General features: G+C 40.3%; 1 protein-coding gene across 16 annotated transcripts in view; it reads right to left on the bottom strand.

Annotated features, from left to right (window-relative positions):
• Window positions 1-751: 751 nt before the first annotated feature.
• Window positions 752-13,770, bottom strand: part of mask (multiple ankyrin repeats single KH domain) — a 54,112-nt gene continuing 41,093 nt past the window's right edge. For 11 of the 16 annotated variants that reach the window (XM_089695073.1, XM_089695076.1, XM_089695074.1 and 8 more), the window contains 18 exons: window positions 13,375-13,488; window positions 13,021-13,160; window positions 12,154-12,309; window positions 11,520-11,651; window positions 11,046-11,195; window positions 10,217-10,373; window positions 9,336-9,471; window positions 8,755-8,960; window positions 8,216-8,419; window positions 7,835-7,924; window positions 6,971-7,156; window positions 5,819-5,963; window positions 4,406-4,494; window positions 4,027-4,188; window positions 3,452-3,607; window positions 2,892-3,065; window positions 2,084-2,278; window positions 752-1,549 (listed from right to left, as the gene is read on the bottom strand). In XM_089695073.1, the coding sequence (XP_089551199.1) occupies window positions 1,523-1,549; window positions 2,084-2,278; window positions 2,892-3,065; window positions 3,452-3,607; window positions 4,027-4,188; window positions 4,406-4,494; window positions 5,819-5,963; window positions 6,971-7,156; window positions 7,835-7,924; window positions 8,216-8,419; window positions 8,755-8,960; window positions 9,336-9,471; window positions 10,217-10,373; window positions 11,046-11,195; window positions 11,520-11,651; window positions 12,154-12,309; window positions 13,021-13,160; window positions 13,375-13,488 (2,619 nt within the window). In that variant the 3' untranslated portion in view covers window positions 752-1,522. The remainder of the gene's footprint in view (window positions 1,550-2,083; window positions 2,279-2,891; window positions 3,066-3,451; window positions 3,608-4,026; window positions 4,189-4,405; window positions 4,495-5,818; window positions 5,964-6,970; window positions 7,157-7,834; window positions 7,925-8,215; window positions 8,420-8,754; window positions 8,961-9,335; window positions 9,472-10,216; window positions 10,374-11,045; window positions 11,196-11,519; window positions 11,652-12,153; window positions 12,310-13,020; window positions 13,161-13,374; window positions 13,489-13,770) is intronic. The other 5 variants (XM_089695072.1, XM_089695087.1, XM_089695075.1 and 2 more) reach the window with 3 other exon arrangements.

Here is a 13,770-nt window from a genome sequence, read left to right as displayed (position 1 = left end):
TCCATACATGTATCATACTTTTATCCCCACTCACCCGGTGCCGTCACGTCTCAGTTCAGTCAGCGTCGTGCTACCGTCAATAATTGCTACATGTTCTCTAGCGTGACACACGTCTAATCACTGATTAACCTGATGTATGTGTTCAATGATTCAGTCAAACCGGCGACGTGACTGACGGACAACATGACGGTGACTGGTGTTTGTGGATACGTACACAAACCGTCACCGATCAGTCATCGGTGACTTGACGGTGACTGATGTGTGTGAGTGCACCCTTATGCATATAAAATTTACTGGCTGTCTCAGTTATAGAGGTAACTACGATGATAAATCGAAAGAACAAATCCCAGATATAGAGGTTTACCTCCTCCCACTAACAGAGGTAATTCAGTGCCAAAGTGTTGGGATCTCAGCATGAGTTCCAGTTATGGAGGTTTCTCACTTATCCAGGTCCCACTTAACCAAGTTTCCTTGTATATCGAATATCGTGTAAGGTTCTCACTTGAAACTATAATTTGTGATTTCGATTATGAAGAAGCTTCATATATAAATAAATCTCTTCTGTTCAAATATCGTATTCAGAGTCACAAAGTTGTTTTACACAAACAAAAAAATTAATGTTTGTGGTCGTGAATTTGATTCCCGTTTCTTGCTTTAAGATATGTTCAAAAACAGTAGCGTGTTATAAGTACTTATCCGATAACGCCTCTTACACTAGAGCGGTAAGAAATTTTGTAATTCAAACAGTATAGTTCTTAATAACTTTTATTATTTATAACTATAGAAAATGTTAAGTTTGCGTAACTATGGACAAGGCAACATGAGGCGATATACGTCACGTACTCAACAAGGCAGTGAACATTAAATTATATAAGGATACTGCGCAACACACGATCGCCGATCGTGCATCCCTAAACGACGATTGGTTAAAATATATTTATAGCTAATAATAGTTAATTGTGATTGGCTACTTTAGGGATGTACGCTGGCGCCATCTCGCGTCACTCGCGTCACTTCACAAAGGTCTATTCGCCCACGACTTACCGCAATCCTGCCATATAACCATATTCGAGACACGGTCGTCGTCAGTATAATAATTTACTTATAATATACATTTACCCAAATAAACCTAAATAGAAAATAATGAAAAAAAAAAAACTCAGGTGGCATTAAAAACAGCAGTGGATACAGTGCATCAATATATGATATTTAATCTTCATGTACAAGCAAATTTATTAATACACGTTTAATAATCCGTCATAGTCTGCGCAATCGTTCGTCCGAATGTTATTATGCCATAATATAGTAAAATATAGTAAGATGGCGCGGGCTGAAGGCAACTGAAAACGGCGTCGGAATCACATTCCAGGCTACCTAGGTCACGCTATCTACACCGCATGATCGCCGAGTAACAACTATAGTAATAATTTGTCTAAATGTACCGCAGCCGCCTCCGTACATATAATCTGTATATAATAATCTTTCTGCTAATATCTACACCGTGTCCAGGTCGACGCCGCCTCTAGTGGCTCCACTTGCTCCACGTTTGCTGCAACAAAAATATCAACATTAGTTTATTTGCCAATATATTCTATCGAAAGTTAAAACGAATGTTATTATTTACGATGTACCAATTTGTACTTTAAAAATGTCCATCAAAGTGCGTAAGCGAGTCGACTGCAACTCGGCGCTTGTGTACTGTAACATGGACGATGGCGAGTTTGTCCATGGATAGGAACGAGCTTATCAGTGTGTGTTTGCACGCTTGTGAATATTGTAGATGCGTAATATGTACAAACTTATTTAGCCCTGTTTATCTTGTCATTTTGTGCGTATGTATATATATAAGTGTTTATATTTATGCGTGTGTATATGCGTGTTTTTGCATATGCGTGCTCGTATCTGTGTGTATATGCGTGCACAACTTTGTGCGTATGTACATGCGTATTCATCTTCATGCGTGTGTATACTCGTGTTTATCGTTGTATGTGTATATGAGTGTTTATCTTTCTGCGTGTGTGTACGCGTCGTGTATGAGCACACGCTTGCACGCATTGTGTGTATGTTTAGCGTGTGTTTGCACCTGCTTGTCGGTGTTGTGCGGCGGCTGGTCCCAGTGCGCGCGCTCGGGCGGCAGGTAGTGCAGCGGCAGAGCGTGCATGAGCGACAGCGCGGCCGCGGTCGCCGCGCCGCCGCCGCCGTACGCCTCGCCGACGCCGACGCCGACGCCGCTGCTCACGTTCACGCCGACGCCGCTCATGCCGCTGACGCCTTGTTGCTGGAAGAACGAATAAGAAATATAAGCATTGTATTCGTCTGTACAAAGTATCTCATAAACAGTCTATATTTTGACATATTTAGACTTCTGCTTTCATTTTAAACGACATTGATAAACTAAAGAGAATATATCCAGGAACTACAGTAGAAGTTTATCAGTAATAATTTGTCATAAGGTCAAGTTTAGTTGAACAATTATTATCAGCTAGACCAATGACACTTGTCAGCAAAGCGTTGTAAGTTGTCAGTGAAATTTAAACAGTTTTCTGCAAAACGTTGTCATTTGTCAGCGAAATGTCGGCAGTTGTCAGAGAAATGTCAACAGTTGTCAGCAAAGCGATGTTAATTGTCAGCGAAATGTCGGCAGTTGTCAGCATAGCGTTGTCCGGTGTCAGCGAAATTTAAACAGTTGTCAGCAAAGCGTTGTCAGTTGACAGCGAAATGTCGGCAGTTGTCAGCGAAATATTATCAGCAAATCATTGTCAGCTACTTGTAACCAGTTGTCAGCAAAACGTTGTCAGTTGTCAGCTACTTGTTACCAGTTGTCAGCAAAGCGTTGTCAGTTGTCAGCAACTTTTTACCAACTATTATCAGTACAATGGCTAATCAGTCACCTGGTATCTGTCGTGGTCGGTGCGGTGGTGCGCGTGGTGCCAGTCGTCGCCGGCGGTGAGCTTCCACGCGCGCTCGGTGCCGATGGGCCGCGGCTTGCGCTCCTCCTCCTCGCCCCACGACACGCCGCCCACGCCCACGCCTACACCCACGCCCACGCCGCGCTCCAGGAGCGACTAATGATGAAAAAAATTGACTAATTGTGAAAAATTACTTATTGATTAATTGCATCGACTTCAATAAATATAAAGACAAAATATATAAAATGATCTGAGTCCCGTGTACTCTTGTGTTTCAATTTTCGATTCGATTTCCTTTACGAACAAGTAGATCATAAATTAATAAATAAAGAATAGAAAAAATTCGATTCGAGTCCCGCCTCGTGATAATGCCACATAAAGCAATATAAAGCATTTTCAATGCCATAAAACAAAAAAAAACAATTTCAACAAGTAGGTAATCCAGCCTACTGTTCTGGCAGTATGTGTTAAAAATGTCATAGTCTACTGTTCTTTTCTTTTTTGATTTCTAATTTATGGTTTGCTTAGTAGTATGTGCTTACCTGGTAGGGGTGGTGTGGCTGCTGGTGCTGCTGGTGCGGCGCGTGCTGCTGGTGCGGCGTGTGCGGCGTGTGCTGCTGGTGCGGCGCGCTCTGCTGGTACGACATGAGCAGCGAGCTCAGGTTGCCGCCCGCACTGCCGCCCGCGAACAGCTGCTGCTGGCACACACAAGGAACATCAGTGAGGTTTGATTTTATGCGTATTAGGGACACAGACGTAGATGAACCTTATATAACCGTAAATTAAATGAAAAAAGTTTAATAAAAAATGTCCAATTTCTGGATAAATTATACATGCTTATAAAACAATAGTTTGGCCTTTCACAATGAATCTAAATACTTCCTCCTTTCTTACTCTCATATTAAATTTGTATCTAAAAAATATTGCTTATTATTGAAGTGAAACTTTTAAAGGCGCGTTGAGAGTAAAAGTTTAAATAAATAAATAAATAAATATCGTCATGTCATGGAATAATGCGACGATTTTGGTATCTTTGAATCTTGCCAAAGAAGTTTCACTTCTGACACGTGTGCTCAGCACACACGCTCTTCTTTTTTTAATAAGAAACACTGTTTACCTGCGCCGAGTGCTTATGCTGGTGCTGCAGCAGCGGGTGGCGCTGCGCGAAGTCGGGCGCGCGCGGGTTGAGCCGCGACACGCCCTCCACGCCCACGCCGCCCACCCCGCCCACGTAGCCCAGCCCCACGCCCGACACGCCCACGCCGCTCGACATCGATACCTGACGCGTCATTAATCATTATGTCATCAATATGGTGTGCTACTGGCCGTCAAATGTTATCAATTACATTAAAATTATAATAGTATAGAAATTCCTGTTCATTTTGTTCAGTTTCGTTCTTTTTCTTTCAATAATCAAATTGAGATAGATATTAATACCATTTTTGACTACACTATATTTTGTAATTGTTAAAAAAATAAACTAATGTAGTATTTACCATGATGTTGTGTCCATTTCGTGAGTTATCTTGATAGATAGGTCCGTTCCGGGATAGTCCACTCATATCCATTGTGTTCATGTTGTTGCCTGCAATTAATAAATAAACCAATAAGGATAAAGATGGAAAATATATATCACATATTACTTGTTTATTGAACATGACACACATGACATGGGAAAGATCTGAATAAAGTAATAAGCTCCAATAATAATTCCTTGCTCCACGTGCGTATGTCCGCCATCTTATTCGTGCGCGAAAGAATTTATGTGTAAAGGCAACCTGTGTACAATCGTGAGTGCGCGATTGCGCGCACGACTGATGAGCGCGGCATGTGGTCTATCCTTCCGTCTCCTGCACCCTTTATACGCACGCTCTTTCACACACGATTGCTGTTTCATGCGCGATAGAGTTTGCGTGTAAGGCCCTTCGCTCATGGAGCTACTCAAAAAGAACTAGTCACAAACTCAAATTACTAACGAGTTGCCTGAGCGTCACAGCCCATACATGTTCTATGGAGATTCGCACACGACGCGACTAGTTACTAACTGGTGAGTAACGCGTTAGCAACAAATCACGCGCGACGCGTCGTGTCGGTCTCCACGCTACTGGTTTCCCGAGTTTCTTTGTTTTTTATGATAAAAATGAACGAGCAAACATTGACAAGTGACTGAAACCTTATAACTTGAGTAGCGTTGTATGCGAGATACAATTTGTAACTGGTTTGTAATCGTAATTACTGATTAGTTCAGTCATTTTTGAGTAGCTCCATGAGCGAAGGGCCTAAAGGCCGCTATTAAGGCCCTTCGCTCATGGAGCTACTCAAAAAGAACTAGTCACAAACTCAAATTATTAACGAGTTGCCTGAGCGTCACAGCCCATACATGTTCTATGGAGATTCGCACACGACGCGACTAGTTACTAACTGGTGAGTAACGCGTTAGCAACAAATCACGCGCGACGCGTCGTGTCGGTCTCCACGCTACTGGTTTCCCGAGTTTCTTTGTTTTTTATGATAAAAATGAACGAGCAAACATTGACAAGTGACTGAAACCTTATAACTTGAGTAGCGTTGTATGCGAGATACAATTTGTAACTGGTTTGTAATCGTAATTACTGATTAGTTCAGTCATTTTTGAGTAGCTCCATGAGCGACGGGCCTAAATCAATAAGGTGCATTGGGGTAATTCCGGCCACGGTTACCCCGTGGCCGGAATACGTATATGTTAAATTAATACGTAACTATCGATAGATTAAGCAAATATGTATGCTAATAATATCAAACCTATATATCTTCATGCCCTTCCTTCACGATACTTATGATAAAGCGATTCTTTAAAGTGGTATTCACAATTTTCTGAAATCACCCCTCATCCGAAATTCCCCCAATGCACTATACTACAGTACGCGTACCCATGTTAGCGTTCTGCTGCTGGTGGTACTGCTGGTGCGTGTGGTGCAGCAGCGGCGCGGGCGGCGGCGTGGAGCCGTGCGACGACGTGCGCGAGCACGGCGAGCAGCCGCCGCCGCGGTACCCCGGCGCTTTGCTCGCGTCCACCTGCACATAATAAATAAATAAATAAATAATGTGTGCGTGTACTAGTGTACACACGTAAGGAGTGAAACTTTTTATAACCTTATTTTTCAAAAAAATAATTTACTTCAACTTCACAGAAATACGGCGAATCACGCGTGGTAGGTATAAGAAAAAGATGGCGCGTAACGGAAAAATGTCACGCGTAACTAAAAAATGTTACACTAAATTTTTTCCAACCCCGATAAAGAAGTTTCACTTAAATAAATATTTCAGGACAATTTTCATACACGGCACGATCTGATCCCATACTAAGCTTTCGCTTGTGTTATGGAAAACCAGATGGCTGATAAACATACGTACATAATTTTAAATAAATACTTATATTAACACCCAGACACAGAGCAAACTATGTTCATCACACAAATATTGGCCCCAGGTGGGAATCGAACCTACGATCTCTGGCTTGGAAGGCAGGTCTACTACCAACCAAGCTAACCGGTCAGTCAATAATAACACGATTTATAAATAATAGTGCAATGTATACGTACACATAAACGACACATTTCATACATGAAATAGTGTGTACGTATGCAATATTTATGAGAACGTTTTCTACACTAATTTCCACCCTCCTCAACCAAAACTTGCGTTTTAGCTAAGCCCGACATAAGAAAGCATGATATGGCCGCAGCCACAACATTAAATAATGCGTATAAAGTACACATGTTAGAAGTGAAACTTCTTTGCTATGTATGTTACGTTCGCTCTTTATTACTCTCTGTCAATCGGTCTATTTCGCTCTTTCTCTTCATTGAAAAAAAAAACGTGCACATCATCGTGACGGCAATAATATTGTTATTGCGTTTCTTATTTTTACGTAAATATTTTCAGTGAATAAAGAAAAAAAAATGTTACGAAAAACCCCTTATTGCAAGTGAGGTTACCAAAACATAGATAGCAATTTAAACAATTCAAAACCAGTATCACATTAGTAATAAAACAGCCCACATAATAAGTGTATATCGTACCGTAGCGTATGCGCGTACCTGCGGCGGCGGCGGGTCGACGTTGTGCTCGCTGGCCCACACGGCGGCGCCGGCGCCGGCCGACAGGTCCTTGAACAGCGAGTACTCCTGCGTGCCCCCACCGCTAGCAGTAGCGCTAGCAGTACCGGCCCCAGCCGCGCTGGCGCTGCCGCTCGCGCTGCCAGACGACTGTCACACAAAGTTTATTAATTCAATTATAGTTTATTTTAATTTTGAGAGCAAATTATAAATGTTCACTCAATTTAAGCAATTCATTACGAATACATTTACATAATATATATTATAATATATTTACGAAAGAAAAGCCCATATTAGATTATTGTTTACATAACCATGGCTAAGTTGCAGGACTGAAAAAAAAATGTATTCGTAATGAACGACATAAGAAAGCATGATATGACGCGCATCTCATCATTTGGTTGCGAATCTCATCGCAAAATCGGGACCCGATCTTGCGCCTGAAGAGAAAATCTCACATTGCTCCCTCATTTCGCTCCCTGCCTGTATTTCAGCAGTTATATAATTACAAATACATGAATTATAAGTGTTGTTTATCTACACTAATATTATAAAGAGGAAGTTTGTTTGTTTGATTGTAATGAATAGGCTCATAAACTACTGGACCGATTTAAAAAATTCTTTCACCATTCGAAAGCTACATTATCCACGAGTAATATAGGCTATATATCATCATGCTAAGACCAACAGGAGCGGAGTAATGCGGGTGAAACCGCGCGGCACAGTTATTGCACACCATGTTATTACACCCATTTTTATTGTTCTTGTTGTACAATATGTTACCTAACTGTATATAAACACACACTGAATATTTAGCAGTGTACTCACTTGTGGTGTGGTATTAATATGCAGAGCTGAAGTAGATGTATTCACTGGGTTGTCTTCATTGCTCCATGTGCTTGAGTTGTCTGGGCTTAGCTGTGGATAGAATAAAATTGTTATTCACAGTTGAAAATAATCTAAATAACACATACATTTTTATTTCTTCGATGATTTTGAATTTTTCACTTTGACACTTACACTTTCACACAAATACACATGTGTAGCGTGTTTATCTTTACTAGATTTCCACCCGCGGCATCGCCCGCGCAGACAAAGAAAAACCATCCATCCGTTCACGTGCGCAGTCTACGCGTGTGTTGGCTGCGCGGGGGGAGACTCGCGCGAACAGAACAGGGACCATAGTACCGACGTGTTGTTCACACTAACCTGCAAGTGATCGTGCATCCTCGGCACGCGCTCCTCCTCCATGCGCTGAGGGGGTGCCTGTTGCTGCGGGGGTGGGACATGCGCAGTCTGCGCGTGTGTTGGCTGCGCGGGCGCAGGTGTCGGTGCGGGGGGAGACTCGCGTGAGCGGAGTGGGGATGATAGTACTGAGGTGTTGGTCGTCGCGCTCGATGGGCTTGCGCACACCTGTTAGGAGACAAGTATTGAACTTAAAATCAGACAACATTATTGTATAATAATGTGATATCCAAGACGACTCAAGATGAATATTACGTTCAAATTCTTGCAAGTCAGGTAAAATTAGAAATGCCTATTTTTGTTTAATTGTTCTTTGAAACGAATTCTTCATCCATTAGGAGACAATAAAATGTTTAATGAGCATAAATTGTCAAAGTAAATCAAACCTTTCAAGTTATTTGATAGTCTACTGCTATTTTTTCTAACATAATCTATAAAATCAAAAGTACCGAATATATTTTTAAAACCACACATCATGTAACTAATATAAGCCTTACACGAACCTGCGTAGCGGGCCTCGGCTTGGTGTCCACTGGCGGTGTGGCGGTCAGCTTAGCTGCGAAGGTATGGCTCCTGGCGCCCACGATAGCGCCGGTGTATGAAAGCGCAGTTGGCTTGGCACTGGCCACACTGGCGCTGCTCGCTGGGGCGGTGTTTATCGCGCCCGGTGCACTGGGGGTACGCTTCTCTGTGGGCGTGCTTGGGAGCGCTGGAACGAAATAATATGATTACATTTTTTTTTTTATCATACTTTTTATAAACCGTTAACTAGTATTCGCCTCGGCTTTGTGTGCGTTAAAACAGGATAGAAAATACAAGCATTACTTAGTAAGGTGATGATAGAAGATATAGGTTTCTCCTGAAAAGTGAAAGATTTTTCAAAACCGATTTATTACACACATACACAAAATCTATTTTTTTTTGTTTACAATGTAAGTGTAGGTATATATTCTTTTAATATTATAAAAACTTTCTAGAATATCTCATATAATCTTATTTAATTCTTTCACAACACGAGATTGACTTTATTGCTTGTCACAAATATTTATATCAAAACGTAATATCATAAAACACAAGTACTCACGATGAGTATGCTGTCTAGCGGGTGGTCTTGCTGCGGCGTGCGGCTTGGCCGGCGTGCGGCTCGCCACCGCCGCTACACTAGTGCTCGCTCCCGGCGTGCGCTGGCTCGTGGACACGCTTGTCGTGTGCCCCGTAGGCTGTAAAATTAAACATAAACATTGTTAAAAAATATATATGTATAGATTGTCTAATCTAAAAATGAACGCCCCTCCACTGTGTTTACGCTCACATTCAAAGTACGTGTATAGACGCAATACACACAAATTGGTCTGCCTCATTGGTCGTTCAGTCCTCCAGTCCCGTCCATGCCCGAACGACAGGACCAGTTGGCCAACTAGTGCATAAATGACGCGATGCACGACAGAACGGACGTGTCATTCCGTACATAGCGCGCTCTCCCCGCCATACAATGCTAGGCACCTGAACTGATCGCCCGATTAGTTGACAAATCAGTGCGCGAGTGTCAAAGTTTGCAGTAGAATCGACGCGCGCACACATATAAAGTGGTTCAATAATTATTTGTCCTCACACATTGAAACAATTAAGTTTAGTGGAGGGGCGTTCATTTTTAGATTAGACAATCTCTACCTTCCAATTTTTTATTGTAAGTAATTCAAGCGCGAGTTTTAAGTTAAACCTCAAAATTATTTTCTTTGTAGCATACAATATGTTTGGCTTCAAAACGAGCATAAGACCAGAAACACGAATTACACTCTACTTTACTATCAAATTTAGTTATTTAATTACAATGCTTCTTTCAAATTCAAATTCGTTTTTCCAATCGGCTTCAGTTATCTAAAGTAATTATTCTTCGTAGTAACTACTTTCTTCGTCGGTGGTCTAATTTGTTATGTTAAATAATTATTTTAGAGATAAGTGTACCTTGGGCGTTGGCTGCTTGGCGGGCTTGGGCTGCGGCGGCTGCGGCGGCGGCGCGGGCAGCTTGGCGCGCGGCAGCAGCTGCGCGATGTCCGCCTCGGGGTCGCGGATCATGGCCGCTATGAGGCTCGCCGCCTGCTTTGTGGCCTCCGTTGAGCCCCTGATACGTAATGAATGTGGTAAATAAGCGCTCAGTTTGTGTTAGCTAATCGTGTTGACACCATTTGGGTAGAAATTTATGGTAATTTAAAATATAGGGGTTTGAAACTTTTTGTATGGACGCTGGCATATATATCTATATGCATAATATTATCTCCAAATAATCACTTAACGTAACTTGCAAAAAATGTATCATAGTAGGTATTCATTATTATATTTTGCATTTACTTACTATGTTTAGTAGGTAGTAGTTTATGTAATGTATGTATGTTTTTATGTAATGAATGTACCTACTTTCTTCCAATAAATTGATAATAATAATAATCTACCTGGGAGTGATTATTTGGAGATAATATTATGCATATAGACACGTAATAAGTCAATTTTTAGTGTTTGTCATTGTACTCATAAGTGAATATTTACCTCCAAATATCTCGGTAATGTGACGCTTTAGGGTACTATGTTATTAGACATTTTTTGTTTGTCTATGTACCTCTATCCATGCATAGAACTTTAATCTATACGACCAAAATATTACACAACAATATAAAACTGGCACCTATCAATGTCCAAAGACGGGTAATTAAAACACACATGTCTATTATTATGAATATGTATTCAACTAAATAATTTTAACCAAAAATCAACCCTAAATCGTATACAATATACATACTTGATGGTGATGATCCTCTCGCCCTGCCCCTTGGTCTGCTTGTCGACCTCGATGTGCGCGCCGGTGGCGGCGCGGATCGCGTTAATGTTCGAGCCGGCGCGACCGATCACGCGCGATATCGCGTGCGATGCGACGCACACTTTCTTGCAACTGTACATAGAATATACACATTATTTCCTTGTTTCTTATTCAATTTCTACATATTATAGTGTGATTAAAAGTTTTAGAGGTATCGTGTCTCTCTACATCATTCATACTAATGTTAATAGAGTATACAAAATATTATTTTCAGAAACAAATGTGTAACCCAACTGTTTTATTTTTTACTAAAGTTCACTTGAAACAACCTGTTTATTTGGAAAAGATAAAAATACTGTCTATGCGCATTTCTCAACTTGAAAAGTTGCAATCGTCACTTCAACTTTTAGTGGTATTTCAAAATTTTACAAAGGTTATGTTTAAAAAGTTTCTTACCCAGGCTCAAGAGCGGAGGGCGGTTGCACGGAGGACTTCCTGACGACCTCCTTCCATCCCTCCTCCCGTCGCGCCACGCTCGCTGTTGTGCTGGCGCTCTTGGGTGACGTGCTTTTGCCTTCCGTCTCCCATCTATTTATATATAGTTAATTATTACAGAAAATTTATAAAGAAGTGTGATTTTAATATGTTTTGTTGGTATGTAATTAAATAAATAACAGTGTCGTAAGATTTACAATTTAGAAAAGACGTAACTTTACATTTTAAAGTCTTAACTATAAGAAGTTAGAAATAAGTTGACAGAATAATTATATTTTGTTACTACACATTATAGTTTAATATTAATTATAAATATATACACCAAAATGTACTTGTATTGCAAAAAAATGCACTTCTGTTCATTACAAATAAAAAAAAAAAAAAGTTATCTATCAAAATTAGTGTCATGCAAAATTAAACAATCATGCAATACCAACATAAAAATATCAAGACTAATTAATAGCTACAAACAAAAATATAAGCATTATCACGGGGATAGAACAACTTTGACACTCATTTTCCAGTTCATTTATCATAATATTATCTGTATTTTATAATTTGTAACGTGTTATGTAATCTGTGCTCATCAACTTACTGGTGGCTGTGTATTTTTTTATTTTTCTCGAGCGTGTCAACGTCGTCTCTGTCCACGTTAAGCCTAGTCGATTCGAACACTTGGCTCTTTCTAGAGCTGTTCCCGTATTTGTTAACATTCTGTACGGCGATGCTTTTAGCATCTTCCTCTTGTTTTCTGTAACAACATTACGCCACCTTTAGACCCCCATTTTTATACGAATGCGACGAAAAATTACGGCGAAATTAAACGACAAGCAAGTTCAATGGCATGCATACAAAAATTAATCATTAAAAAGGGAAGATATGTAAAAAATGTTGTTAATTATAGAATTCAATTTTTGAAGTGAAACTTCTTTATGACCTATTCAGATTAGAGAGATTCTCTATGGCCGGTTGCAGAGCTTCACCGGCCGTCAGTGCGTACCATCGGTCCTGACGATACGCATCAACAATGTGTATGACTATGACACTAATACGTATGACAATACGCGTGCCTATGGTCGGTCTAGCTATGAACGGTTTTATGAATTTCCATACATATGACAAGCGCGACTGACGTACGCACTGATGGTCGGTCAAGCTCTGCAACCGGCCTATAATATACAACGTAAGAGATTTAATCGCTGGATATCCAGATGGGTATACCGCTCTATGGTAAAATTCCAAGACCGCGTCATGTCTATGCCGTCACGTCATGGAGTAAGGCAACGATTTTCGTATCATTGAATCTTGCTAAAAAAGTTTCACTTCTGACACGTGTGCTCGGCACACACGCACATTTACTTTAACAGACCCACAAAAATTAATATAGGTAATATCTTCCCTTTTACAAGCCAACTTTACGCATACAAACAATCATTATTATAAACTAATATATAACTCTTACTTCTCTTTTTTCTCACTCCGTCTCTCCGTGTGTTTAGGCGATGTGGCGGGAGGGGAGCTCGGCGCTACGTTCTCTTTCTCTTGTTTCTTCTCCGTTTTACTCGTAGTCTCTTTTTCTTTAGTCTCTATTTTCGCTTTAGTCTGTGGAAAATTGTATTTTGTTCAAAAACAATTATAATCACATATACATAAAACATCTTTATAAATATTACAATACATAATTTTATAATATGGTTATAATAATACAAAGACGATTCCGATTACAAAGACAATATTTAATTATACAATTTTGAAAAAAACAGTGGAAACCATTTTTTTATAAAATTATTATATTTTTAAGATAAAAAGATCTTACTTTGTCGGGTTGTTTTTTCGACGGTGCAGGAGTAGGCGCCTTTTCTTCTTTTTTCTTTTTCTTACTTTTGCTTGAAGCGGGTGGAGCTTTCACATCCGATGATGAACATGAACCCTAAAAAATGTATAAAAACACTATAAAACTATGGTCATATTTAGGGCTAGAAGCTCAGTGCCGAGCTTGTCAGGTTGACTCTGAACGAACGACCGCCTGATCTAAACGCTTGTCAGACGTGCTATGGTAAATCAATTATTAATGTTTAGAACGCGCCCTGCATTTTCTACATTGCCACCACGCGTGAAAGTCAAATAGAATGTCAACCACCATATTAATTTCGCTATCAGATCTTTTAGTGATTGACAAAATAAGCTTACACGGGTTTTCGTGTGCCTCTTT

Source organism: Colias philodice, chromosome 5, assembly GCF_061535455.1.
Source record: "Colias philodice isolate Cphi_HAF_F1 chromosome 5, ilColPhil1 Martin Lab GWU primary, whole genome shotgun sequence".
Lineage (NCBI taxonomy): Eukaryota > Metazoa > Arthropoda > Insecta > Lepidoptera > Pieridae > Colias > Colias philodice.
The sequence above is the reverse complement of the archived record's forward strand: the minus strand, read 5'-3'. Positions and strand labels throughout refer to the sequence as shown.